The 24,277-nt window shown below is 44.4% G+C and overlaps 3 protein-coding genes across 7 annotated transcripts in view; 2 read left to right on the forward strand and 1 right to left on the reverse strand.

Annotated features, from left to right (window-relative positions):
- OLAH (oleoyl-ACP hydrolase) overlaps positions 1 to 4,950 on the forward strand; it is a 38,076-nt gene extending 33,126 nt beyond the window's left edge. For all 3 annotated transcript variants that reach the window (XM_060192216.1, XM_060192214.1, XM_060192215.1), the window contains 2 exons: positions 3,779 to 3,861; positions 4,184 to 4,950. In XM_060192216.1, coding sequence (XP_060048199.1) covers positions 3,779 to 3,861; positions 4,184 to 4,326 — 226 coding nt within the window. In that variant the 3' untranslated portion in view covers positions 4,327 to 4,950. The remainder of the gene's footprint in view (positions 1 to 3,778; positions 3,862 to 4,183) is intronic.
- Positions 4,951 to 7,674: 2,724 nt separating this feature from the next.
- On the reverse strand, positions 7,675 to 11,073 carry ACBD7 (acyl-CoA binding domain containing 7). The gene is made up of 4 exons (XM_007526634.3): positions 10,931 to 11,073; positions 8,471 to 8,588; positions 8,314 to 8,376; positions 7,675 to 8,232 (listed from the first exon to the last, which is right to left on the reverse strand). Exons 1-4 carry the CDS (start codon positions 10,940 to 10,942, stop codon positions 8,159 to 8,161), a joined length of 267 nt encoding a protein of 88 aa, XP_007526696.1. The 5' UTR covers positions 10,943 to 11,073; the 3' UTR covers positions 7,675 to 8,158.
- Positions 11,074 to 20,820: 9,747 nt separating this feature from the next.
- RPP38 (ribonuclease P/MRP subunit p38) lies at positions 20,821 to 24,191 on the forward strand. 3 transcript variants are annotated; one of them, XM_060192217.1, is made up of 3 exons: positions 21,191 to 21,370; positions 21,411 to 21,632; positions 23,257 to 24,191. In XM_060192217.1, the coding sequence occupies exon 3, from the start codon at positions 23,269 to 23,271 to the stop codon at positions 24,115 to 24,117; it is 849 nt and encodes a 282-aa protein (XP_060048200.1). In that variant the 5' UTR covers positions 21,191 to 21,370; positions 21,411 to 21,632; positions 23,257 to 23,268; the 3' UTR covers positions 24,118 to 24,191. The 3 variants fall into 3 exon arrangements, with proteins under 3 accessions (XP_007526704.1, XP_060048200.1, XP_060048201.1); XM_060192218.1 differs by having other exon boundaries at positions 23,260 to 24,191; XM_007526642.3 differs by lacking the exons at positions 21,191 to 21,370; positions 21,411 to 21,632 and adding an exon at positions 20,821 to 21,180 and having other exon boundaries at positions 23,260 to 24,191.
- Positions 24,192 to 24,277: the final 86 nt, after the last annotated feature.

Raw genomic sequence — 24,277 nt, forward strand, 5'->3', positions numbered from 1 at the left:
CTCTGGGGCCTTGCACACATGCAATTCCACTGCTCCTTGTAGACTTTTCCTCTTTACTTTTTTTTTTTTTTTTGCTTCCAGGGTTAATGCTGAAACTCTGCCTGCACTACGAATCTACTGCTCCTGTATGCTATTTTTTCCTTTTGTTGCCCTTGTTGTTTATTTTTATTATTGCCGTTATTGTTGTTGGATAGGACAGAGAGAAATCCAGAGAGGAGGGAAAGACTGTGTGTGTGTGGGGGGGGGTCGCTGGAGGCTCGAGCCAGGATCCTCACGCAGGTCCTTATGCTCTGGCCATGTGCACTTAATCCGCTGCGCACTGCCCAGCCTCCTTCCTTTCTTTTAAATTCAAATAGATATAGAGTGGAAGGGAATCGGGCGGTAGTGCAGCGGGTTAAGCGCAGGGACCTGCGGCGTGAGGATCCGGGTTTGAGCCGCCCACTCCCCCCCTTCCCACCTGCAGGGGAGTCGCTTCACAGGCGGTGAAGCAGGTCTGCAGGTGTCTGTCTTTCTCTCCCCCTCTGTCTTCCCCTCCTCTCTACATTTCTCTCTGTCCTATCCAACAACAACGACATCAATAACAACAAGTGAAGCGACTCCCCTACAGGTGGGGAGCTGGGGGCTCGAACCGGGATCTTGCCGTTGGTCCTTGTGCTTTGTGCCACATGCACTTAACCTGCTGTGCTACCACCCGACTCCTGTAAACAGGTTTTATACCAGAATTTGAGCATATGGTCAGGTTCTTAATGTGGCCAGTTGGGCCAGTCTAGAGAGGGGTAGAGCTGCATCTGGCTTTGCTGTTACAATGGTTGCATCCATTACTTATGGATGCCTGAGGCATTTGTTAAGTAAGAGAGAAAGGTCTGGTCAGGAGCAGGGTCTAATGCTAGTCTCAGTCTTCAGTTTCTTCTTAGCATCCTGCCTCGCTCCCTACCTTTCTCATGAACCCGTGAAAAACCATGGAAAAGAGCCTGTAGACCAGCATGAATTTTATCTGAAAACATTAAATAAAAAAATATCTAGGGGACTCAGCTGTGACACCTCTGGTAGAGCATACACATAACAGTACATAAGGACCTAGGGTCAAGCCCCCGGCCCCTACCTGTAGGAAAGAAGCTTCACTAGTCACTGTGAAGCAGTGCTGCAAGTTCTCTTTCTCTCTCTCTCTCCCTATTTCTCCCTACCTCTCAATTTCTATCTCTATCCAAAATGAATTAAAAATAATGTATTAATGATTTATTTATTGGGCCAGGGAGATAGTGTAATGGTGCTCCACCTCCTGGGCCAGAAAGGAAAGTCAGTATCTGTACAGACTGCATTAGGTTTGCTACTAGAAGTTGCAGCCACTCAGGTGATCTTAGTGTAAAAGATTATTTTCATTTTAAGCTCACTTATTTTCTTTGTGAACGACCTATGTGTGGAGTCACAGTCTTTGTCTTTCTCAGCCTGACTTATTTCACTTACCGTCATATAGTACAGGTCCACCCGAGTGGTTGCAGATGGCAGGAGTAGTCTTCTGTTATGTATAAAGGCCACAGCTTCTTCATTCAATTAACTGGCACTCTGGTTGTTCCCAGTTCGCAGCTATTACAAGTTATTATTACAAATAATAATGCTTGAAGATATATGTGCATATCTTCAAATTAGTGCTTTTTACTTCTTTGGGTAAATATGCAGTAGTGAAATAACTAGATCATGTGAGATTTCTCCTTTCAGCTTTTTTTTTTTTCCTTTTTCTCTTTGTCATGGCCAGTGCTTGACAGCTCTGGCCCTATTTCAGACAGAACGAGAGTGAGAGGGGTTGGGTGGTAATGCACTGGGTTAAGCACACATAGCGCAAAGTGCAAAGACCAGTGTAAGAATCCTGGTTCGAGCCCCCAGCTCCCCACCTACAGGGGAGTCGCCTCAGGCGGTGAAGCAGGTCTGCAGGTGTCTGTCTTTCTCTCCCCATCTCTGTCTTCCCCTCCTCTCTCCATTTCTCTCTGTCCTATCCAACAACGAGGACAATAGTAACAACAACAATGATAAACAAGGGCAACCAACAAAAGGGAAAAAAATAGCCTCCAGAAGCAGTGTAGGCATCCAACCCCAGCAATAACCCTGGAGGCAAAAAAAAAAAAAAAAAAAAAAAACAGGAAGAAAGAAAGAGAGAGACCCCAGAGCACCAAAGCTTCCCCATCGACACAGTACTCCCATGTGGTGCCAGGAGCTTGAGCCTGGCTTGTATGTATGAACAAGCAAGCACCCTCCCAGGTGAGTTTTTTTTTTTTTTTTAGTAGTCTCCATACCATTTTCCATGGAGTCTAAACTGTGTATTTCCAGCAGCAGTCAGTGGGCTAGGGTTTTTAAAAATATTTATTTATTTATTTATTCCCTTTTGTTGCCCTTGTTTTTTTTATTGTAGTTATTATTGTTGTTGGATAGGACAGAGAGAAATGGAGAAAAGAGGGGAAGACAGAGAAGGGGAGAGAAAGATAGACACCTGCAGACCTGCTTCACCGCCTGTGAAGTGACTCCCCTGAAGGTGGGGAGCCAGGGGCTTAAACCCGGGTCCTTAGCTGGTCCTTGCGCTTTGTGCCACGTGCGTTTAACCTGCTGCACTACCGCCCGACTCCCTGGTTTTGTTTTTCGTTTTGTTTTGTTTTGTTTTTACTATTTTCTTCTTTCTTTTGTGCTTCACTCATGTGAGACAGTCTACAGGCCCCTTTCCTGAGAGAGGCTGCCTCCCTGGAACTCAGTGTCAGGTTTGCCTTGTAGAATCAGTCCTCTGATGAATGCTGGGGGGACTTGTGATCTTGTAGTGCTGAGAGTGCTGCTCTGAGTACAGGTGTCTGGTCTGTTGTAAGGACACCTGACCTGTCCCTATCTACCCAAAGGGGCCAAAGCCAAGTTCTATCAAGACAGAGCAGCCCGAAGTGCTTGGCATGGCTTCCTGTCACTCCGGAGGCCCACAGTGCTCTGAGAGATCCAGACCTGGCCTTCACCTCTTCTGCTTTATCTTGTCCCAATTTCCCTTCATCCTCTAGACATTAGCTGTTTTTGTGCTCTTTCTGTTCCATCTGCCCCTGCTGCCTCTGTCCCTTGGCCAGGCTTTCTCTCTTAGACCTCAGAGCAAACTCTACTCCCCCAGGGACACTTCGCTCGCCCATTCCACCCCTACAGGTTCACAGACAGCTCTGAACTTGATAGCATGTACACATCTTTCCAGATGCCTGATTATTTCATGAATGTCTGTCGCCTCAGTCAGTCTCTAAGGCAGGAGGAAAGGAACTGTTTGTTTATCCTTGACTCCCTCGTGGCTAACATAGTTCCCTGCACCAGGCTTAGATGCCTGTAGTCACTGATTCAGCTAGAGCCTAGATGAATCAGCTAGATGGTCCTGTTTGTAAGACATTGCTTTGTCTCCTTGTTACCTCCCTACCTGTGGAACCATAGGGAGCAGGGATAGAGGAAATCTCTTCTGGAGGGATGGCAGAAGCACCCACTGTGGCCAGCCTCAGCTTGTACTGGACCAGTCCCTACTGCCCCCTGTATGGTTCTAGAAGTCTAGAGGATCTTAGAAAATGGCCTGGACTACAGTGATTCTTAACTTTTGGAGAAAAAAAATCTGCATTTCAGGGAAGAGAAAGTGAGGACTTTCTTTCCTGGTGTTTCATTTTAAGTTATTGACATGTGTGGCCTAGGAGGTGGTGCAATGGAGAAAGCACTGGACTCTCAAGCATGATGTCCTGGGATGTCGATTATAAAAGACTTGTAAGCAGCTCTTTTATTTTCACAGCTTTGAGAAACCTTCTGAGCCTGTCCTTTCATGTGACCTGACATGTTTTTTTGGATCGGAAGATAAAGTACAGAATTTGGAAGGTGAGATTGTTTTGAAAGTCTGGGGGTCATATAATTGAAATTTTGTTTGATGGTTGCTGACTCACTAGCAGTCACTGCAATAAGCAAAAAGTTGGACTGAATTGTACTTAGCACAGACACATAAAGTAAAAGAGAAGACAGGTAGTACCAAAACTGTGTGCAAACCATCTTAGAGGAAAGAAAAATGCAGGACAGAGAATGTGAAACCTTGGAAGTAATGATACCATTGGTGTCAGATTTGAGAAACATGATATCTAAAATTAAATCTTTTGCTACTGATAGTGGTGCCATTTGTTTTAAATGTAATTTTGTTCATTTTCAGCCTGGAAAGATCTAACCAGTGGAAGTTTTGATATTTGCAAGCTTCCAGGAAATCACTTTTATCTCCTAGAGCCCAGCAATGAAACCTTCATCAAGAACTATATATCCAAGTGTCTAGAACTGTCAATGATTGCCAACAATTAGTCAGTCTTTCCACTGTGTCTTAAAATAGAGTGGTTTAGTGGATAGGCTTCTGACTTTTCTGCGAGAGCTACTATTGGGTTACTGTTTTTTAAGGTGGTTTATAGACCTGGGTACAAAAGGCAAATGGGGAAGGAATACTTCTGGTGTGATTCTTTACTTGTCTCTTACACTCTCATTTGAATCTCATATGGAAAGTTCATTAACAAAATATCTGCTACACACACCATCAGTCAGTGAATAATCCATTTTTCTTGCCTCAATAATTAAAAAAAAAACTTTTTTTTTTTAAACAGAGCAAGACAAAATGGGTGGAGGGCAGCGGGGAGGGGGGACTGAGAGACACTGACCAACTACAGCACCAATGTAATGGAAGCTGGTTTGGAACTCAGATCATATGCATGACAAAGCAGTGTGCTATCCAAGGGAGCTATTTTGCTCCCTACCCCCCCTTCCCACACACATACTCCCAATCATTTAACAGTGAAAATAATAGACAGGAGAAATGCTTGAAATTGTTTCCACACTACTGACTCCAAACTTGATCTAATTGTTTGAAATATAAGGGTGGTCTATTGAATAAAAACAAAGAGGGGTGGGAAGTGTGGGTAGTAAGATGACACTAGAATTTTGTGTTTAAATAAAATAACCCTGAATTGGGGGGTTGGTTCTAGGAGATAACTCACCTGGTAGAGTGGGCACCTTATCACGTGAGTGGCCCTGGTTTTGAGTCCAGCACCACATGGAAGGGCTGTAAATTACACCGAGGAAGCTCCACTGACTGTGGAACAGCACTGTGGTCTCTCTCTCTCCCTCTCTTCTCTCAATTTTCTTGATAAGAAAATTGGCCTCGTAAGGTTGCTCAGCAGAGGTACCACATTGGGAAGCTCTGAGTTCATCTACCAGTGCCACAATAAGCAAATAAGTAAATAAACCATGTAACAGCATTTTATATGAAAATGTTAATTTTCAATGCCTTGTTATATCTGTAAACAAATAGTAAGGGTGCTTACAAATCATATAGAGCCTCAGCAAATAAGATTAAGGGAGATGCATATGGAGGCATCTTTTAGAACTCAGATTTCCTTTTCAGACATTTCCAAATAATGTAAACTTGATTATGGAGTGGGGGGTTTTGAGCGGGAATTTGAGGAGCAGATCTGAATTAAAAACAGCCTCAGCAAATTATGTCAGATGCTTAGTACTTGCTGTGCTGTGCTTGAGGTTTGATGTGATTTCAGGGCTTGCTTCCTTGTGGAAATACTGGTACAAGAGTAACTTGGGGAGCTGGAGAGAAAGCTCACTGGATAGTGTGTGTGTCCTGCTGTGTGCATTGCACCAGTCTGAGTGATGGCACCACATGAGTGTCATGGCATCAGGGGACGCTATGATATTGTGATCTCTCTTTATCTATCTATCTATCTATCTATCTATCTATCTTTTTATTCTGACTGAATGAATAAGTCAACTCAGGAACATTATTAAAATTGTGTATGTGTGAGGTAAGGTCCTAGCTCTGCAAAAAACAGTAATTTAGACTCATAAATTAGGGTTGTACTGTTATGTGGAAAACTTAGAAATGTTATTCAGATACAAACTATTATATTTACTTTTGAATGTAAAACAATCCTCCAATAAAGAAATTTAAGAAAAAAAAAAACATTAACCCCCCAATAAAGAAATTAAAAAAAATTCATTTTAACAATTTTTTTTTTTTTTTTTTGGTCACCAAGGATTCACTGCTCTGGATCAAATTTTTCAGATAGAAAAGATAGAAACAGAGACAGAGAGACAGAGGGAGAAAGGGAAAGACCACAGCAACAAAGCTTCCCCAGCGAGCCAGGGTGGCGTGTATGGCAAAGCAGGCACCTCCCAGGTGAGTTATCTTGCTGCCCCTATTTGGAATAATTCTGCATATGGTAGATCTCATAATGTAGCCAATGTCAAGATCCTAGAAGGGGTTTCTCATCTACTTCTCTGTCTGTTGGAAGTGATGCCCTCAATGGGAAAAGCTTAGGCTTGGGACTGGTCATGCCTTTCCTTTGTTGGATCTGAAGTTTGATTTCATTGCTGAAAACTTGTGAACATCTTGCAGCCAAACTTTTAAATAGTAACAGCAATCATCTTTACTCTGCAACATTTTCAAGGTTAAAAATCAAGCAAGGCTTTCAAATTTAAACTTTTTACTTTTGAATCTAATGATAGATTCACATCTAGTTGTAAGAAATAATACAGAATCACCCAGTGCCCACACTAGAGGGAAGGGCACTGTGTAAAACTCTAGTGTATTCTTATAGCCAGGCTCCAACAGTCACAGGAAACATCCCATCCCACCAGATCTCCTACCCTGTCCCCTTCTACACTCACCAGTAATCACTGTCTAGACTTTGGCTATTTCAAGAATGTTACATGAATGAGATCAATAACCTGGGGTGGGCTCTTTTTCACACAGAGTAAGTCCCTGTAAATCCATCTAGTCAACCTTGATTTTTATTTATTTTATTATTTTTAAAAAAATATTTTACTTATTTATTTATTCCCTTTTGTTGCCCTTGTAGTTTATCATTGTGGTTCTTATTGTTGTTGTCATTACTGTTTTTGTTATTGGATAGGACAGAGAGAAATGGAGAGGGGGGGAAGACAGGGATGGGGAGAGAAAGATAGACACCTGCAGACCTGCTTCACTGCTTGTGAAGTGATTCCCTGCAGGCGGGAAGCCGGGGGCATGAACCAGGATCCTTATGCAGGTCCTTGCGCTTTGCGCCACGTGCGCTTAACCCCCTGCGCTACCGCCTAACTCCTAACCTTGATTTTTAGTATGAAGTCATCTCTCTCTGGTCAGACCACATCAAATACTTATATTGAGAATGGTGGTACACTTTTTAAACAATTATTTTATTTATTTATTTATTTATTTGCCTCTAGGGTTACTGCTGGGGCTCAGTGTCTGCAGTATGAATTCACTGCTCTTGGAGGCCATTTTTTCCATTTTGTTGCCCATGTTATTATTATTGCTGTTGTTGTTGTTGGATAGGACAGAGAGAAACTGAGAGAGGAGGAGAAGACAGAAAGGGGGAGGGAAAGATAGACACATGCAGACCTGCTTCATCTCTTGTGAAGTGACTCCCCTGCAGATGGGGAGCTGGGGGCTCGAGCTGGGATCCTTGTGCCCATCTTTGTGATTTGCGCCATGTGTGCCTAACTGATATGCTACTGCATGGCCCCCTTAAACAACAATTCTATCCTAAGAAATTGCAAACAAACTGTAGAACTATGAAAATAAGATAGGTTCCTTCAGAGAGGGGGGGGGATGAAGATTGAGTTGATATATTCTAGACTCTATACTTTCAGTTTTCACAGGTAAAAATTTATTGATAAAGGTAAACAAAGAGATTCAATCACCAGATACTATATTGCATAGTTTTTTTCTCTCTGAGTTCTCTTAGATGTAAAAATGTATAGAAAAAAGTGACTGATAGTTGTCATAACTTTGTTTTTCTGAAGAACTCTAGGTGAACTCTCAAGTTTATTAAACATTTTGGCTTATTTACTGTTGTATTTGATATAGTATTTACCTTAAAGTGAAAGTTGGATAATTGCAGCCATTTCATTCAATTTTTTTTACATTTTAAAATTTATTCATTAAATATGTAGTCTTTAAAATTTTAAAATTTATTCATTAAATATGGCATGTCTTTAATTCATGATTACAATTTAGATGAGTAGCAGAAAGATTCATGATACTGAAAGTGTTTTGGTGCACTGCTCCCCTAAGTGTTAGATCATAGTAACATGATGGAGGCTTCAAAAGGAGAACTTTCTCATCTGCTGAATTCTAAATTCCATATTTTTCTATCAGCTCTTTTGCCTTAGAAATGTAGGCACTCATGGCATCTTCTTTCGACAACCCTAGAAAGAGACAGAGAATTTCATAGACTGACATACTGGAGAATTAAGAAAACACACTGAACTGGTTGAAGAATCAGAAACCTTTTTTGAGGTTCCATGCTTCCCATTTAACTTTGCCTTTCATATCTAACAAGACTGGACAACCTGCCAAAAGAAGATAAAATTGTCAAGTTTACTTTTTTCCAGTCTATGCACACAATGTTCAAAGTATATTGTTATTCATAACACTATGGGGTACCAATGTTGATGTCTCCAATGATGGACTGTTTGTAGAGTCCATAGAGTTCTTTAAGCTCTTCATCATCTGGCCTTGCTTTCAGCTTTCTCACGTCTGCTGAAATCTTGTCGAAGTCAGCCTGAAGCAAAAGACAGTGAACAGTGCATTGAATAGGCTGGCATAACTAGAGGAGGGAGGAGTAGCACGTGGGAAGCTTAAATAGGAGGAGGAAGGATTCAGAGAGAAGTGAGCTATTGCTTTGCTGGCCTCCCCAAATTGTCCTAACTCAGTTAAACTCATGGACACTTCTCCTGGTACTTAACTGATATATGGACAAGCTATGAAGAAATAAAAAACAATATGGGCAACTGGGAAAACGGGCTTGTACAGCTGAGGTTCCTGGTTCAATAGTGTAATGGTACACCACATGTACCAGAGTGTGTTCTGTCTTCTTCTCTCTCTCCTTGTCTATATGTCTCATGTGAGACTCTCATATGTAATCAATATATCTTTTTAAAAAAAGAATGTGTAAAATCCTTTTTAAAAAATATTTTATTTATGAGAAAGACAGGAGGAGACAGAGAGAACCAGACATCATTCTGGTACATGTGCTGCTGGGGATCAAATTCGGGACCTCGTGCTTTATCTACTGCACCACCTTCCGGACCACTAGGAAGTGCTGAAAATGTTCATGTCTTAGAAAGTGAAGAACAGCGCGGAAGGGAAATAGCATAATGGTTATGAAAACAAGACTCTCATATCTGAGGCTCCAAAGTCCCAGGTTCAATCCCCTGCACCACCATAAGCCAGAGCTGAACAGTGCTCTGGTTAAAAAAAAAAAAAAAAAAAAAAAAGAAAGAAAGAAAGAAAGTGAAGAACACACAGATAAATGAAAAGGACTCATGTCGGTTGAGACAGAGGGAAATAGTGTAATGGTTATGTTCAGTGACTTCCATGCTAGGGCTCAATTCCTAGTTTCATCATAAACCAGAGCTGAACAGTGCTCTGGTAAAAGAAAAGAAGGAGAAGAAGAGAGGAGGAAGAGGGGAAGGAGGAAGAAGAGGAGGAGGAGGAGGAGGAAAAATAGCTCATGCTTCTGAATAGGATGTCAATATGTGAAGATTTGCATACTATCCAAGGCAAGTTATATTTTCAAGGTAACTATCAATATTCCAATGGAAAATTCCACTAAAATGTGAGTGAAACCATAAAAGACCCCAAATAGTCAAAATAACTTTAAGAAAGAAGAACTAAGTTGCAAAGTTGAGAGCATCAAACTCCCTGGTCTCAAATTATAAAATTATAGTCATCAAAACAATATGGTAACAGAACACAGTAAACCATGCATATACGGTCGAATTATAGAAAGGAGTCTGGAACACACAGTGTTTCAGGAAAGAACAGTCAATAATTGGTGTTAGGTAAACTGGGCAGCTACACACAAATTAGGCACCACTGTTTTTCAACAAGACATAATAAACTCAAGGTACATTAAAGACTTAACTGTAAGATCTGAAACCCATAAAAGTCCTGGAAGAAAAGTTAAGGGGTAAACTCATTGATATTTTGCTGGTGATTTTTTGGAATTGATATGTAAAGTACATGTGACAAGATAAACAAGTGGATGGGAGTCGGGCGGTAGTGCAGCAGGTTAAGTGCATGTGGTGCTATGCATAAGGATTCTGGTTCGAGCCCCTGGTTCCTCACCTGCAGGGGAGTCGCTTCACAGGCGGTAAAGCAGGTCTGCAGGTGTCTTTCTCTCCCCCTCTCTGTCTTCCCCTCCTCTCTATTTCTCTTTGTCCCATTTAACAATGACGACATCATCATCAACAACAATAAAAAACAACAAGGGCAACAAAAGGGAAATTAAATAAATATAATAGAAAAAAAGAAGGTGAGTAGTGGTTATCCCCTGGATGAAAAGGTTCTTGATGGATTTGTATTTCTCCACAATTTCTAATGGCCATATATTTTATCTTTTCACCCAGCAGGAAAAACAGTATCTTAAAACCATAGTTTTACATATGTTTACTGTTCAGAAAAACACTGGGGAGTCTCCACCCCTCCCCCGCACATCCCCAGAAGTAGTAAGGAGTGGGGGGGGGTCCCCAAGAGAGAAAAGCGCAGGGCAGGTGCGCCTTCCCCGGGGAGCAGCCCAGATAGCTTGCATAGCTCCTGGGGCGCGCCTGTCCGCGTTTCATCCATCCCTGGAGTTCTTAAGAGTTATAGAGAGTCTCAACTCGCAGTCAAGAGATGGCCTGGATGAGGTCTCCCCAGCAATCGGGGCGCTGGGGCAGGGCTGCCGGATTCTGAGACTCCAGTGTGCAAAGACCAGGGGGCTACAAGTGTAGCCACTGCCCCGGGATTCTCAGGTGTGTGCCAGCCGCCGCAACCCGAGGCGTTCCTCGGGCTCCGGAGCCCTTGGAGCGCTGCCCAGCAAGGCGCTGCTCTCCACAGTGCGGCCCGCCCACCCGGGCTCACCTGTAGAGACATGACGGCTGCACCTCGTCCTTGCTGTTGCTCTCTGGCCCTGGGACTTAAGCCGGTGTCAGGGCTCCTTAAAAGGGCAGCGCCCCAGGGCTTGCAGACTCTCACTGGACGCGCTACTAGCCATGTCTGTTCTCATTGGCTTTTAGTACTAAGAGGCGGGGCCAACAGTTGAACAGGCACGCCCCTGTGGTCCCTCTAGCTAGAAGTCTACGGCAGAATCCTGCAGAAAGGCCAGAACAGAGAATTTAAATGAGTTCCTCTCCGCCTTTGGCTCTCTCCCCGAGTCTTTCTCTAGAAGTTGCTTTCAGGAAATCTAGTGAGATCTTCCCTAGGCCACGGGCCTCGCTCGGGACTCGTATTTCACGCCTACCACTTTCCTCTGCCGAATTCCCAGAAACCTGCCCAGTGCAGTATTTATTCAGACCTCCAGCGTCTGTCTTGCCACAGTTCATCAGGAATGGGGGGGAAAAAAGAGGGGGTGTGTGTGGCTTGCGTGCTTTAACTTCTGCAGGAGGCAAAATTGCTTTCTGAACAAGAGTGCGGCCATCCTAACTTCTTTCTTCAATGGTGACTGCACGGGACCACACACTTGTTCAGTTTGAACCCCCTTTCCAGGGAACAAACCGAAGTTTCATCCAAATCTGCGGCGACAAAGGAGGGAGTTGTGATTCACACTGATAACATTTTCTAAAAACTGGAACTAAGGGGCTGGGCCCCAGGTGGTGCATTGAGTTAAGCGCATTTATTACCAACGCAAGGACCCTGGTTCGAGCCCCGCTCACCACCCGAGGGGGGGGGTGTTTCACAAGCGGTGAAGCAGGTCGACAGGTCTCCCTCTCTTCTAGTCCTCTCTCACTTTAGATTTCTTTAAATTTTTTTTATCTTTATTTACTGGATAGATACAGAAATTGAGAGGAAGGTGGAGAGAAAAAGGGAGAGAAAAATAAATAAATAAATAAATGGAGAGAGACAGAGAGACCCTTTAGCATTGTAATATGTGCACTCAACAAGGTGTGTCACCATCCGGCCCCCCTCTCAGTTCTTCTCTATCTTATATACTAAAAATTAGAAAGAGGGAGTCGGGCGGTAGCGCAGTGGGTTAAGCGCATGTGGCGCGAAGCGCAAGGACCGAAATAAGAATCCTGGTTCGAGTCCCGGCTCCCCACCTACAGGGGAGTCCCTTCACAGGCGGTGAATCAGGCCTGCAGGTGTCTTTCTCTCCTCTCTGTTTTCCCCTCCTCTCTCTATTTCTCTATGTCCTATCTAACAACTATGACATCAATAACTACAACAACAATAAAAAAGGGCAACAAAAGGGAAAATAAATAATAAAAAAAATTAGAAAGAAAAAATGGGGGGGGGCTCCAGGAGAGGTAGATTTGTAGTGCTGGAAACCTGTCCCAGCAATAACCCTGTCAACAATAAAAACTAAACAAAAAGCTGGAACTCCATTTCCTGGTCATGTAAGGGATTGATTTTTTTAAATAATTTATTTCTTTATTGGGGAATTAATGTTTTACATTCAACAGTAAATACAATAGTTTGTACATGCATAACATTCCCCAGATTCCCATTTAACAATACAACCCCCACTATGTCATTCATCATCTTTCATGGACCTGTATTCTCCCCACCCACCCACCCACCCCAGAGTCAGAGTCTTTTACTTTGGTGTAATACTCCAATTCCATTTCAGGTTCGACTTGTGTTTTCTTTTCTAATCTTGTTTTTCAACTTCTGCCTGAGAGTGAGATCATCCCATATTCATCCTTCAGTTTCTGACTTATTTCACTCAACATGATTTTTTTAAGGTCCATCCAAGATCGGCTGAAAACGGTGAAGTCACCATTTTTTACAGCTGAGTAGTATTCCATTGTGTATCTAGACCACAACTTGCTCAGCCACTCATCTGTTGTTGGACATCTGGGTTGTTTCCAGGTTTTGGCAATTACAAATTGTGCTGCCAAGAACATATGTGTACACAGATCTTTTTGGATGGATGTGTTGGGTTCCTTAGGATATATCCCCAGGAGAGGAATTGCAGGGTCATAGGGTAGGTCCATTTCTAGCCTTCTGAGAGTTCTCCAGACTGTTCTCCACAGAGGTTGGACCAATTGACATTCCCACCAGCAGTGTAGGAGGGTTCCTTTGACCCCACATGATCTCCAGCATTAGCTGCTGTTACCTTTTCTGATGTATGACATTCTCACAGGAGTGAAGTGATATCTCATTGTTGTCTTGATTTGGATTTCTCTGACAATCAGAGACTTAGCATTTTTTCATGTGTTTCTCGGCCTTTTGGATCTCTTCTGTGGTGAATATTCTGTCCAAGTCCTCCCCCCATTTTTGGATGGGGTTATTTGTTGTCTTGTTGTTGAGTCTGGCAAACTCTTTATATATGTTGGTTATTAAACTCTTATCTGATGTATGGCATGTAAAGATCTTCTCCCATTCTGTGAGGGGTCTCTTGGTTTGGGTAGTGGTTTCTTTTGCTGTGAAGAAGCTTTTTAATTTGATGTAGTCCCATAGGTTAATACTTGCCTTAGTCTTTCTTGTAATTGGATTCGTTTCATTGAAGGGATTGATTTTTTTTAAAAAAAATATTTCATTTATTTATTCATGAGAAACACAGGAGAGATAAAGAACCAGACAGCATTCTGGTGTTGCTGGGTTTGAACTCTGTACCTCATGCTTGAGCACCCAATACTTTACCCATTGTGCCACCTCCTGGACCACAGGGATTAATTTCTGACTCTTTGAAAAGTATTGGTAAAGGTGTCTAAGGACTGACAAACTTGGTGTTAAGGAAACCACGGATTTGAAATGCATAACAATGTAAAAACACAACAATCTAAGTGACAGAGGAGAAAGCACCCCCGCCCCCATATTTTAGCTTGTTTTGCGTAAAAATACATTTAAAAAACATCTGGGGGCCAGACAGTGGCACACCTGGTTGCACACACTAAGTGTGCAAAGAAAGACCTGGGTTCAAGCCGACCACCCCTACCTGCAGGGAGGAAACTTAGTGAGTTGTGAAGTAGTGCTGCAGACATCACTCTCCCCCCTCTCTCTTCCCCTTCCCTCTCAATTTCTGTCTCTATTTGAAATAGGTAACTTAAAATCTTTCGGCGGAGGGGGGGAGGGAAGGGTAACAATGATTATGCGATTGTCATACCTGAGGTTCCAAAGTTCCAGGTTCAATGTCCTGCATCACCATATGCCAAAACTGAGCAGTGTTCTGGGAGGGGAATACATACACACACACATATATATATATATATATATATATATATATATATATATATATATATATATATATAATTTTGCTGATTTTTCATGTAAATTGTTTTTTCTCCTAATTTTTAAAACTTTTGTTTTTAAGATTTTATTTAATATCTATTTATTCCCTTTTGTTACCCTTGTTGTTTTTATTATTGTTGTTGTTATTGTTATTGTTGGATAGGACAGAGAGAAATGGAGAGAGGAGGGGAAGGCAGAGAGGGGGAGAGAAAGATAGACACCTGCAGACTTGCTTCACTGCCTGTGAAGCGACTCCCCTGCAGGTGGGGAGCCGGGGGCTCGAACCAGGATCCTTACACAGGCCCGTGCACTTTGTGCCACCTGCACTTAATCCACTGCCCTACCGCCTGACTCCCAAGATTTATTAACAAAACAAGATGTAGAGGGAAGGAAAAAAAAAGGGGGGGGAATGAAATAGAGCATCACTCTGGAACATGGGATACCAGGGACCAAACTCAGGACCCCAAGCTACTAAATCCAGCATCTTACTCATTTTGCCACCTCCCAAGCACAAAAAACTTATTTTATTTTACTGCCTCCAGGGCTATTTCTGAGACACTATGAATCCACTGTTCCTGGTGGCCATCCCCCCCCCCTATTTTATTGAATAGGACAGAGAGAAATTGAGAGGGCAGGGGAGGTGGGGGGGAGACAAGACACCTATAGGCCTGCTTCACTGCTTGTGAAGTGGCCCCCCCTTCAGGTGGGGAGCTGGGGCTCAAATCAGGTGTCCTTGCACTTCGTACTATATGCACTTCACCCGGTGCACCACTGCCCAAACCCCCCTCTCCCAACACACACACACACACACACACACACACACACACACACACACACAGTTTTTTCCATGGTTAAACAAACAAACAAACAAAAACCCAAGTAAAGGAGAAAAAGCCAGTGTTAGGAAAAATATATATTGGACAGATTTTTTGAAGTCCTAGGTCATGGGAAATGCACTTTTTAAAAAAGTATTTTGGGAGTCGGGTGGTAGCGCAGCAGGTTAAGCGCACGTGGCGCCAAGCACAGGGACCTGTGTAAGGATCCCGGTTGGAGCCCCCAGCTCCCCACCTTCAGGGAAATCACTTCACAGGCGGTGAGGCAGGTCTGCAGGTGTCTGTCTTTCTCTCCCTCTCTCTGTCTTCCCCTCCTCTCTCCATTTCTCTCTGTCCTATTCAACAACGAATGACATCAACAATAACAATAATAACCACAACAAGGCTACAACAACAAGGGCAACAAAAGGGGAGGGGGAAATGGCCTCCAGGAGCAGTGGATTCATAGTACAAGCACTGAGCCCCAGCAATAACCCTGGAGGCAAAAAAAAAGTATTTTAAGGGTCCAGGTGGTGGCACATTGGATTTAACGCATATGATACAATGCACCAGGACCCAGGTTCAAATCCTCAGTGCTCACCTGCAGGGGGAAAGCTTTGTGGTTGGTGAGGTAGTGCTGTAGGTGTCTCCCTTTGTATGTCCCTTCCCTATTTCTCTGTCTCTATCCAACAAATAAATACAATATATATGTAAAAGTATTTTATTTTAATGAGAGATACAGAGAGAAAGATCAGAGGACTGCTCAACTTTGGTTTATAGTAGTGCTGGGGATTGAACCTGGGGCCTGAGAGCTTTAGGTATGAAAGTCCTTTGCTTAACTGTTACATTGTTTCCCAGCCCTGAGGCACACAGGCAGATGGGACTTCGAAAACACAGAGTACCTCCTCAGCCAGGAACCCCTTATCAGCAGTTCAGCTGAGTCGCTGCACTGAGGGCCAATACCATATGCAGCTGCAACACTTTAGCATTATAGTAACAGGAAATCAGGACGACAGAAAGGGAGGGTACACCTTACGCTGCTTTATCTTTTAAGACTAGGCTGTTCTTTTAAGAATTCCTTTCACAGCACTTTAAAAATTTATCTATATTGGATAGAGACAGCCAGTAATCTAGAGGGGAGGGAGTGATACAGAAGGAGAAAGACAGAGACACCTGCAGCCGTATTTTACCACTTACAAACCTTTCCCCCTGCAGGTGAGGATGAGCAGCTCGAACCTGGGTCCTGGGCACTGTAATGTGTGTACTCAGTCAGGTGCGCCACTCCCTGGTCAACCTTTCAAAGCACTTTCTTCTTTTGAGTTGCCATTCATTTCCAGATGCCCAAGTAATGCCAGATCATGGGTGTCTTGTTTCAAAGAGCAAGAAGGAAGGAGACTGGGAGATAACCTTGATAAAAGAATGTAGACCGAGAAGAAATCAGACAGGATTGAGTCATGGGAAATTCTAACATTAAGAGTTTGGAGTGGTCTAGGAGGTGGCACAGTGAATAAAGCATTAGACTTTCAAGCATGAGGTCCTGAGTTTGATCCCTGGCAGCACATGTACCAGAGTGATGTCTGGTTCCCTCTCTCTCTCTCTCTCTCTCTCCCCGCCTATCTTTCTCATAAATAAATAAAATCTTTAAAAAAAAAGTTTGGAGAAGGCGGGGTCGGCAGACAGTAGAGCACCGGGTTAAGCGCACATAGTACAAAGCGTAAAGTCCCGCTCAAGGATCCTGGTTCAAGCCCCTGGATCCCCACCTGCAGGGAGGTAGCTTCACAAGGGGTGAAGCAGGTCCATAGGTATCTGTCTGTCTCTCCCCCTCTCTGTTTTCTCCTCCTCTCTCAATTTCTCTCTCTGTACTATGCAATAATAATTAAAAAATAATATGGGAAGAAAAGGTTGGAGAAAGGAAGAAAAGTGAGCAGATGAAGACAGAAGAGAAATGGTCCTTGGAGTGAGAGAAACAAGAGAATGTAGCTTCCTGGAAACCAAGTTGAGAAAGTATATTATAAAATGAGGACTGAGAACTAATGATGATGGATCAAGGTCACTGTCAAATTTATCAATGACCTTAATGAAGCTATAGGGGAGTGGAGGGGGGGGCTAAAGTCTGAGTAGCTGAAGAGAAAACACAAACAATCGTGGAATAGTTTCTTGGGTTCTCCATATCAATACTGTTTTAAATCATATAATCCTTCCCATTCTGCTCTTCCTTGGGAAGATCTGTTTGGGACATTCCATTCTTTCATATAAATCTTAATATCATCAGACAACTTTCATAAAAGGAAACATTTGAATTTTCCTTGGAATTGCATTGAAAGTCCACATCATTTGTCAGGGATGGGCAGGCTGCTATCTTTATGGCAGAATCTGACATATATAGTTTTGTTCTTTTTATTGTCACCAGGGTTACCACTACCATTCCTGGTGGCCTTTTTCTTCTTTTTTTAAAATAACTTTTTAAAAAAATTTATTTATTAATGAAAAACATAGGAGGAGAGAGAAAGATCCAGACATCACCCTGGTACATGTGCTGCCAGGGATTGAACTCAGGACCTCATGCTTGAGAGTCCAGTGCTTTATCCACTGCACCACCTCCTGGACCACTTCTTTTCTTCTCCTTCTCCCCCTCCTCCTTTTTTGCCACCAGGATTATTGCTGGTGTTTGGTGCCACACCAGAGCAATGCTCTGGTTAAAAAGGGGGGGGGGGCAGGCAGTAATGCACTGGGTTAAGCGCACATAGTAAAAAGCACAAGGACTGGTTCAAGCCCCCAGCTCCCCACTTGTGTGGGGGGGAGTCACTTCACAAGTGGTGAAGCAGGTCTGAAGGTGTCTTTCTCTTCCCCTCTCTATCTTTCCCTCCTCTCTCAATTTCCCTCTTTCCTATCCAACAGCAGCAGCAGCAGCAGCAACAGCAGCAGCAGTGGGGGGGGGGGGAAAAAAAGGAGAAAGATACCTGCAGACCCAATTTACCCCTTGTGAAGTGTCTCCACCCCCCCTCCCGCAGGTGGAGTCTGTGCCACTCCCCAGCCCCCTCAATTAATTTCCTAATGTTTTCAGAGAACGCTCTTGGGAGCCAGGCAGTAGCGCAACGGGTCAAGCGCACATGGTACGAAGCAAGGACTGAATTAAGGATCCCAGTTTGACCCCCTGGCTCCCCACCTGCAGGGGAGTCACTTCACAAGTGGTGAAGCAGGTCTGCAGGTGTCTTTCTCTCCCCTCTCTGTCTTCCCCTCCTCTCTTTATTTCTCTCTGTCCTATCCAACAACAGCTGCAGCAATAACAACAATAACAACAAGCACAACAAAAATGGAAAAATAGCATCCAGAAGTAGTGGGTTCATAGTGCAAGGCGCCAGGCCCCAGCAGTAACCCTGGAGGAAAAAAAAAAAAAAAAAAGATGAAGAAGAAGAAAAGAAGAAAAAAGAAAAAGAAAAAAGCTCTCTACTGGGAATCGGGCGGTAGCGCAGCAGGTTAGTGCACATAGGCGCAAAGCGCAAGGACCCACGAAAGGATCCCAGTTCGAGCCCCTGGCTCCCCACCTGCAGGAGAAGTCGCTTCATAGGTGGTGAAGCCGGTCTGCAGGTGTCTTTCTCTCCCTTTCTCTGTGTTCCCCTCCTCTCTACATTTCTCTCTGTCCTATCCAACAAGGACGACGACATCAATAACAATAGCAATAACTACAACAACAATGAAAAACAAGGGCAACAAAAGGGAGATAAAAAAAAAACACCTCTCTACTTTTTCCTTATTGAATACCTTGCATATCTTCTGTAGGTTTATTTTTCTAAGAAATTTATATGTATTTGATGCTCTAGATACACCTTTTAAAAACTTACATGATCTGTTTTGTTATGGCTATAGAAAAAAGGATATCAGCCAGCCTGGATAGCTCAGTTGGTAAAGCATAAAACTCTTAATCTCAGAAAAAGGATATTGGGCCAGGCAGTGGCACACCCTGCTTTAGCACACACGTTACAGTGCACGAGGACCCAGGTTCAACCTCCTAGTCCCCACCTCTAGCAGGGGAAGCGTCACAAGTGGTGAAGCCAGGCCCCTTCTCTGTCTCTTCCTCTCCCCTTGCTGATATCCTTTTTTCTATAGCCATAACAAAACAGATAGTGTAAGTTTTTAAAAGGTGTATCTAGAGGGAAAGAAATGGAAAGGAGAGATAACATAGCACTAGCTCCACTGTGAAGCTTCCCCTTTCCACGGTGCTCCCACGTGGGAGCTGGGGCCCCACACTCAGGTGCTCAGGAATGATAGAGGAGGAGCTCTACCAGGTGAGCTATTTCCCAGCCCCAATACATTTTAAACCTATCCATCTTTGCTTTCAAATGGTGAGGGTTAAATGTTCTGTCTTAGTTTCCTTTTTCAAGTTTTTTTCACCTGAAATACAGATGCCCTGGAGAATTCTTGAACCTGAACTTGTGGGAGATCCCAGAAGCTCTTTGCCCCTAACTGATACTGGCTGCTGTTAGTGTGGCTGGAGTTGCATTTAGAACACACACACACACACACACACACACACACACACACACACACACACTCTCTCTCCCTCTCTCTCTCTCTCTCTGCAGGAGATGAGGAGAGCCTTGGAAGGGAGCTCCTGGCACAGCTGGTTATCTTTGCCCTTCTGCATGAAAACCTGGCTAACACTGGCTGCTCTGAAGGGGAGCAAGTCCTCATAGATTTATGCCACTGGAGAGACCGCTGTTCTTGGAGCTGATGTCACTACTCCTGAATTTGAGGTCATGGCTGCTGAAGTTGAGGTGCTCTCTTCTGCTCCTGGAGGGGTTAGCAGGCCTGGGGTCTGTGCAGCTGTCTTCCCCTGACGCCTAGTGGTCTTCGTCTTCCAGTGGGTTGTTTTCTGTGTGGCTACTTTGAGTATTCTTAAAATAATAATTGGAAGGGGGGGACCCCCATTGCAGACGACCCCACCAATGTGTCCTGGAGCCCCGATTCCCCAGAGCCCCGCCCCACTAGGGAGAGAGAGAGACAGACTGGGAGTATGGATCCACCTGTCAACGCCCATGTTCAGCGGGGAAGCAATTACAGAAGCCAGACCTTCCACCTTCTGCTCCCCATAATGACCCTGGGTCTATACTCCCAGGGCATTAAATAGGAAAGCTATCGGGGGAGGGTGTGGGATATGGAGTTCTGGTGGTGGGAATTGTGTGGAGTTGTGTCCCTCTTATCCTATGGTCTTGTCAACATTTCCATTTTATAAATTAAAAAAGAACAGAAAAGGCCCTCTTAATTTGCAGAACCTAATGCTCTCTGTGGAAATAGCACAGGAACCAAGGCTTGTAAAGATTTCTTTCTTTCCTACAGAAAGCTCCTGCAGACATGAAGGCGAGGCGATGGATATAGGCAGCTCTCTCAGGGACTCTAAACCTGACAAGGGGCGGGAAGTGGGGGCCTTGATGCCTGGTGCCTTCACAGCAAAAACGGCTTTTACTTTAAACTTTCGTTTTCTTGTTGACTTCAAGCTTCTGCAGCCACGGGTTCAGCAGTTTCGCACAGGTTCAGACCCGATTTGAAAATGTTCTGTGGCTGTTTTACAGTTGTCCGCGGTCACCCAGAGCCTCCAGGCACGGCTGGAGTAGGCGCAGCAGACATTTCGGTTCTCAGAAGGCACAGTTGTCTTATCCTCCTTTTCTTGTGAAGGTCATGGGGCGGGGCTCTAGACTGTCGGCTATATACACGCCGCCCTCTCCATTTATCTCCTGTACGAAGTGTTGGGGACTCCACGGAGGTTAGGGCACGGGAACAGACACTGAGACGTTGCTTCTGTAGGCCAGGCAGATACAGAAAAGCGACAGCGTGGAGGCGGACACTGCCAGGCGCCAGAAGGTAGAAATCCGGTTCCCCGAGGGCGGCGCAGGTGAGAGACAGAGCTGCGCGAGACCTGGGCCAGAAACGGAGGTCTTCTGCGACAGGTTGCCAAGGCAACCTCGAAGTCTCGCGAGACAGACCAGACGCCTGCGCACTGCTGTCATCGGAGGCTCGGCAGCTCCAGTTAGTTCCAAACCCGTGGATTTTACCGGTTGGACCTCAAAGGCTGGGCTGGGGACGCGGACTCTACGCACGCGCGGCGGGGACTCGTGGAGCGACGCCGTGAGCGTGAGTGGGGGATGTGACCGCGGAGGCGCAGGGGCTGCGGGGCTCGGACCGGAAGTTCGCGGAGCTGGAGCTGGAGCTGGAGTGGTCGGCTCGGCGCGGCACGGGAGAGGGGCCACCGCGGGCAGAGCTCGAGCCCTAGTTCCGCTGCGATGCTCGATCGCCTGTTCCTTCCCTCTGGCAACAGTGGGAAGTCGGCGTGTCCGGGTGCAGGCGCCCCAGCCCTGTCCCAGATCTGTGTGTCCGGGTGCAGGCGCCCCAGCCCTGTCCCAGCTCTGTAGATCTGGTGTGAGGACCAGCCCTCCAGCCCCCGTTGTAGAAAGCTACGGGTTGTTTGTGAGGTGCAGCCAGCGTCAGGGTCTGGAAAAGCCCTTTGGCGAGGTGTGTCACCCGAGCCGGGCCCTTCAGGCAGGGGACAACCGCAGGGATTTCGTGAGAAGCGAAGCCACAAGCAGGTGCCTCACTCGTGACAAACACTCTGCAGACTCACCCTCGACCTCAGCAGCCCATATCCTCAGTGCAAGTTTAACCAGGAGAGAGAGACCTTGATTAATTCTTCTGAGGGTGGGGGATTACAGGACCTGGGATGAGGGGCTATCTGGAAGAAGAAAATCTGTTTACCTGGCAACAGGGAGAGTTACAAACTCCAGGCTTTTCCAGGGCTGTCCCTTTTCGCTTTTTCTTTTCTTTTTGCCATGTGAGTGAGTCCCTTAGCTGAGCTGCAGGAAGGATTAAGTAGTTGTCTGTGGAAGATAAAACAAGATCTCCTTATCAGGGTCCCTGTATATTAGTTAATATTAATAGGTGTGTGTATATATATATATATATATATATATATTAGTATATACATTTCATCATTTCACAGCAGTTGGTTTGGAATTAACTACGGGGGCATGTATGCTTGGGTATCAAATGTTTTAAGGAAGTTTGCACAAGGTAGGGTCCGACAGGAAGGAGACTCACGAAAGGGCACATTTGAAAGTATCAGTGTTCATGTGGGTATATTTACTGTTTGATTTCTTAAGAAAGCCAAACCTAGTTAATTCTGTTTGGCAGAGGCTGCCAGGGCTCTCTTGAAGGTGCTGAACCCCAGTGCCCTGAACTCTGCCTGCACAGTGGAGGGGCACAGTGATTATCCATGGAATGGATAAGTAGTAGCTGCAACTTGGAAAATGGTAACACATTTATCTGTAAGATGAAGACCACACAGTAAAGGGATAATTATGAACAACTAGAAACAGGGAACATTTTTATAAAAGAAATAGAATTATTAATTGCAGTAGTGAAAATAGTAAGTTGTCTTAATATGAGGGAAGTCATGAAAAAGTTTACGGGGCAGGCAGCTGGGCCCGAGGTATAGGGCAGGATTTGCATGCATACCATTTGGTTTGATCTCCAGTAGCAGCATTTACTAGTGTGATGCCCTGGTTCTCTCTTTTTAAAGTATTTTTTATTATCTTTATTTACTGGATAGAGACAGTCAGAAATCGAGAGGGAAGGGTGAGGTAGAGACAGAGAGACATCTGCAGCCCTGCTTCACCACTTGGAAAGTTTTCCCCCTGCAGGTGGGAAGCAGAGGCTCAAACCTGGCTCTCAGCCAGGTTCTCTCTCAATAAGTAAGTCTTGACAAATTTTTTTTTCAAAATGGTTAAACCCTACTTTTACCTGAAACTAAAAATGTCCACCTGGAACATGATGGCAGAGGAGGACCTAGTGGGGGTTGTATTGTTATGTGGGAATGTTATACATGTACAGACTATTGTATTTTACTGTTGACTGTAAGCCATTAATCCCAATAAAGTGATCCTAAAAAAAAAAAAAAGTCCACCTCAGCACTTAGCTCAGTACTTGACAAATAGCATCTACTCAAATCAGTACGAATGGATGAGTAAATTAACAAAATGTGCTTGATTTTACATTAGTAAGTGGCTTAAACTGGAGGTTAAAGTATGGACATGTAAATATATTCCTATCTAATAACATTTGCTGCAACTTCTCAAGTCAGAAACAGCTCAACTGGGAGCATCTAAAAACCTCCATGTCTGATTAACAGTTATCTCCCCCTTCATTTTGATTCTCTAGATTTTCAGAATGGCATTGGCACCTCAAGCACCAGGACGGGGCTCTGTTCGGAAGACAAGACCTGTGGCCGTGAAGACATCACTGAATAACCCGTATACCATCTGCTGGAGTGCCCTGGATCGGGAAGACATGCACTTCATATTACAGACTCTCGAAGACAGGTTTAAGTCTCTTGGGCTGCAGAAGATTGAGGACAAGAGGAAAAAGAAGAAACAGCCTTTTCTAAAAAAGCAAAGCGGAGATGTAGGTAGTCTAGCTGATGATGCTGGTAAGGACCCAAAGGAGAGGAAGTTGGAGGGAGATCTGCCAGCATCAGGGTGGACTCCAGCCCCCATTAGGAAACAGCTGGCCATTGGCGTCAATGAAGTCACCAGGGCTCTGGAGAAGGACGAGTTGCTCCTTGTGCTGGTGTGCAAGTCGGCCAAACCTGAGATCATCACTTCCCACCTTATCCAGCTGAGTCTGAGCAGATCAGTCCCTGCAGGTCAGGTGCCCCGGCTCAGTGAGAGGCTTGCACCTGCCATTGGCTTGAAATGTGTGCTGGCCCTAGGCTTCAGGAAGAACACCACCGACTTTGCAGATGAGGTCAAAGCTATCATCCCCAGAGTGCCCTGTTTAAATGTTCCCTGGTTCCAAGACCTACTGGAAGACTCCAGGGAAATCACAGAAACTACATCTTTGGAAAGCCAACACAAAGAGATTTTGGAAACTTCCTGTGAAGATCTTGCTAAGCATAAGAGAAAGCTGACTGAAGGTCAGCAGACTGTGGTGTTACAACCTCTGAAAATAAAGAAACTCATTCCAAACCCCAATAAGATAAGGAAACCACCCAAAAGTAAAAAAATGGCTGTAAAGTAACCTTGAATAAACTTGTCATCTCATATGGCTGTAAATGATACATAAAAGGAATAAAGTGAGTTATTTTTACTAGTTTCTTCAAAGTGTATTAAGACTCTGTTAATTGTACAATACAGATCCATAGAAGTTTAAAACAAAACTATCACAACAAAATTTATTG

Source organism: Erinaceus europaeus, chromosome 6, assembly GCF_950295315.1.
Source record: "Erinaceus europaeus chromosome 6, mEriEur2.1, whole genome shotgun sequence".
Taxonomy (NCBI): Eukaryota; Metazoa; Chordata; class Mammalia; order Eulipotyphla; family Erinaceidae; genus Erinaceus; species Erinaceus europaeus.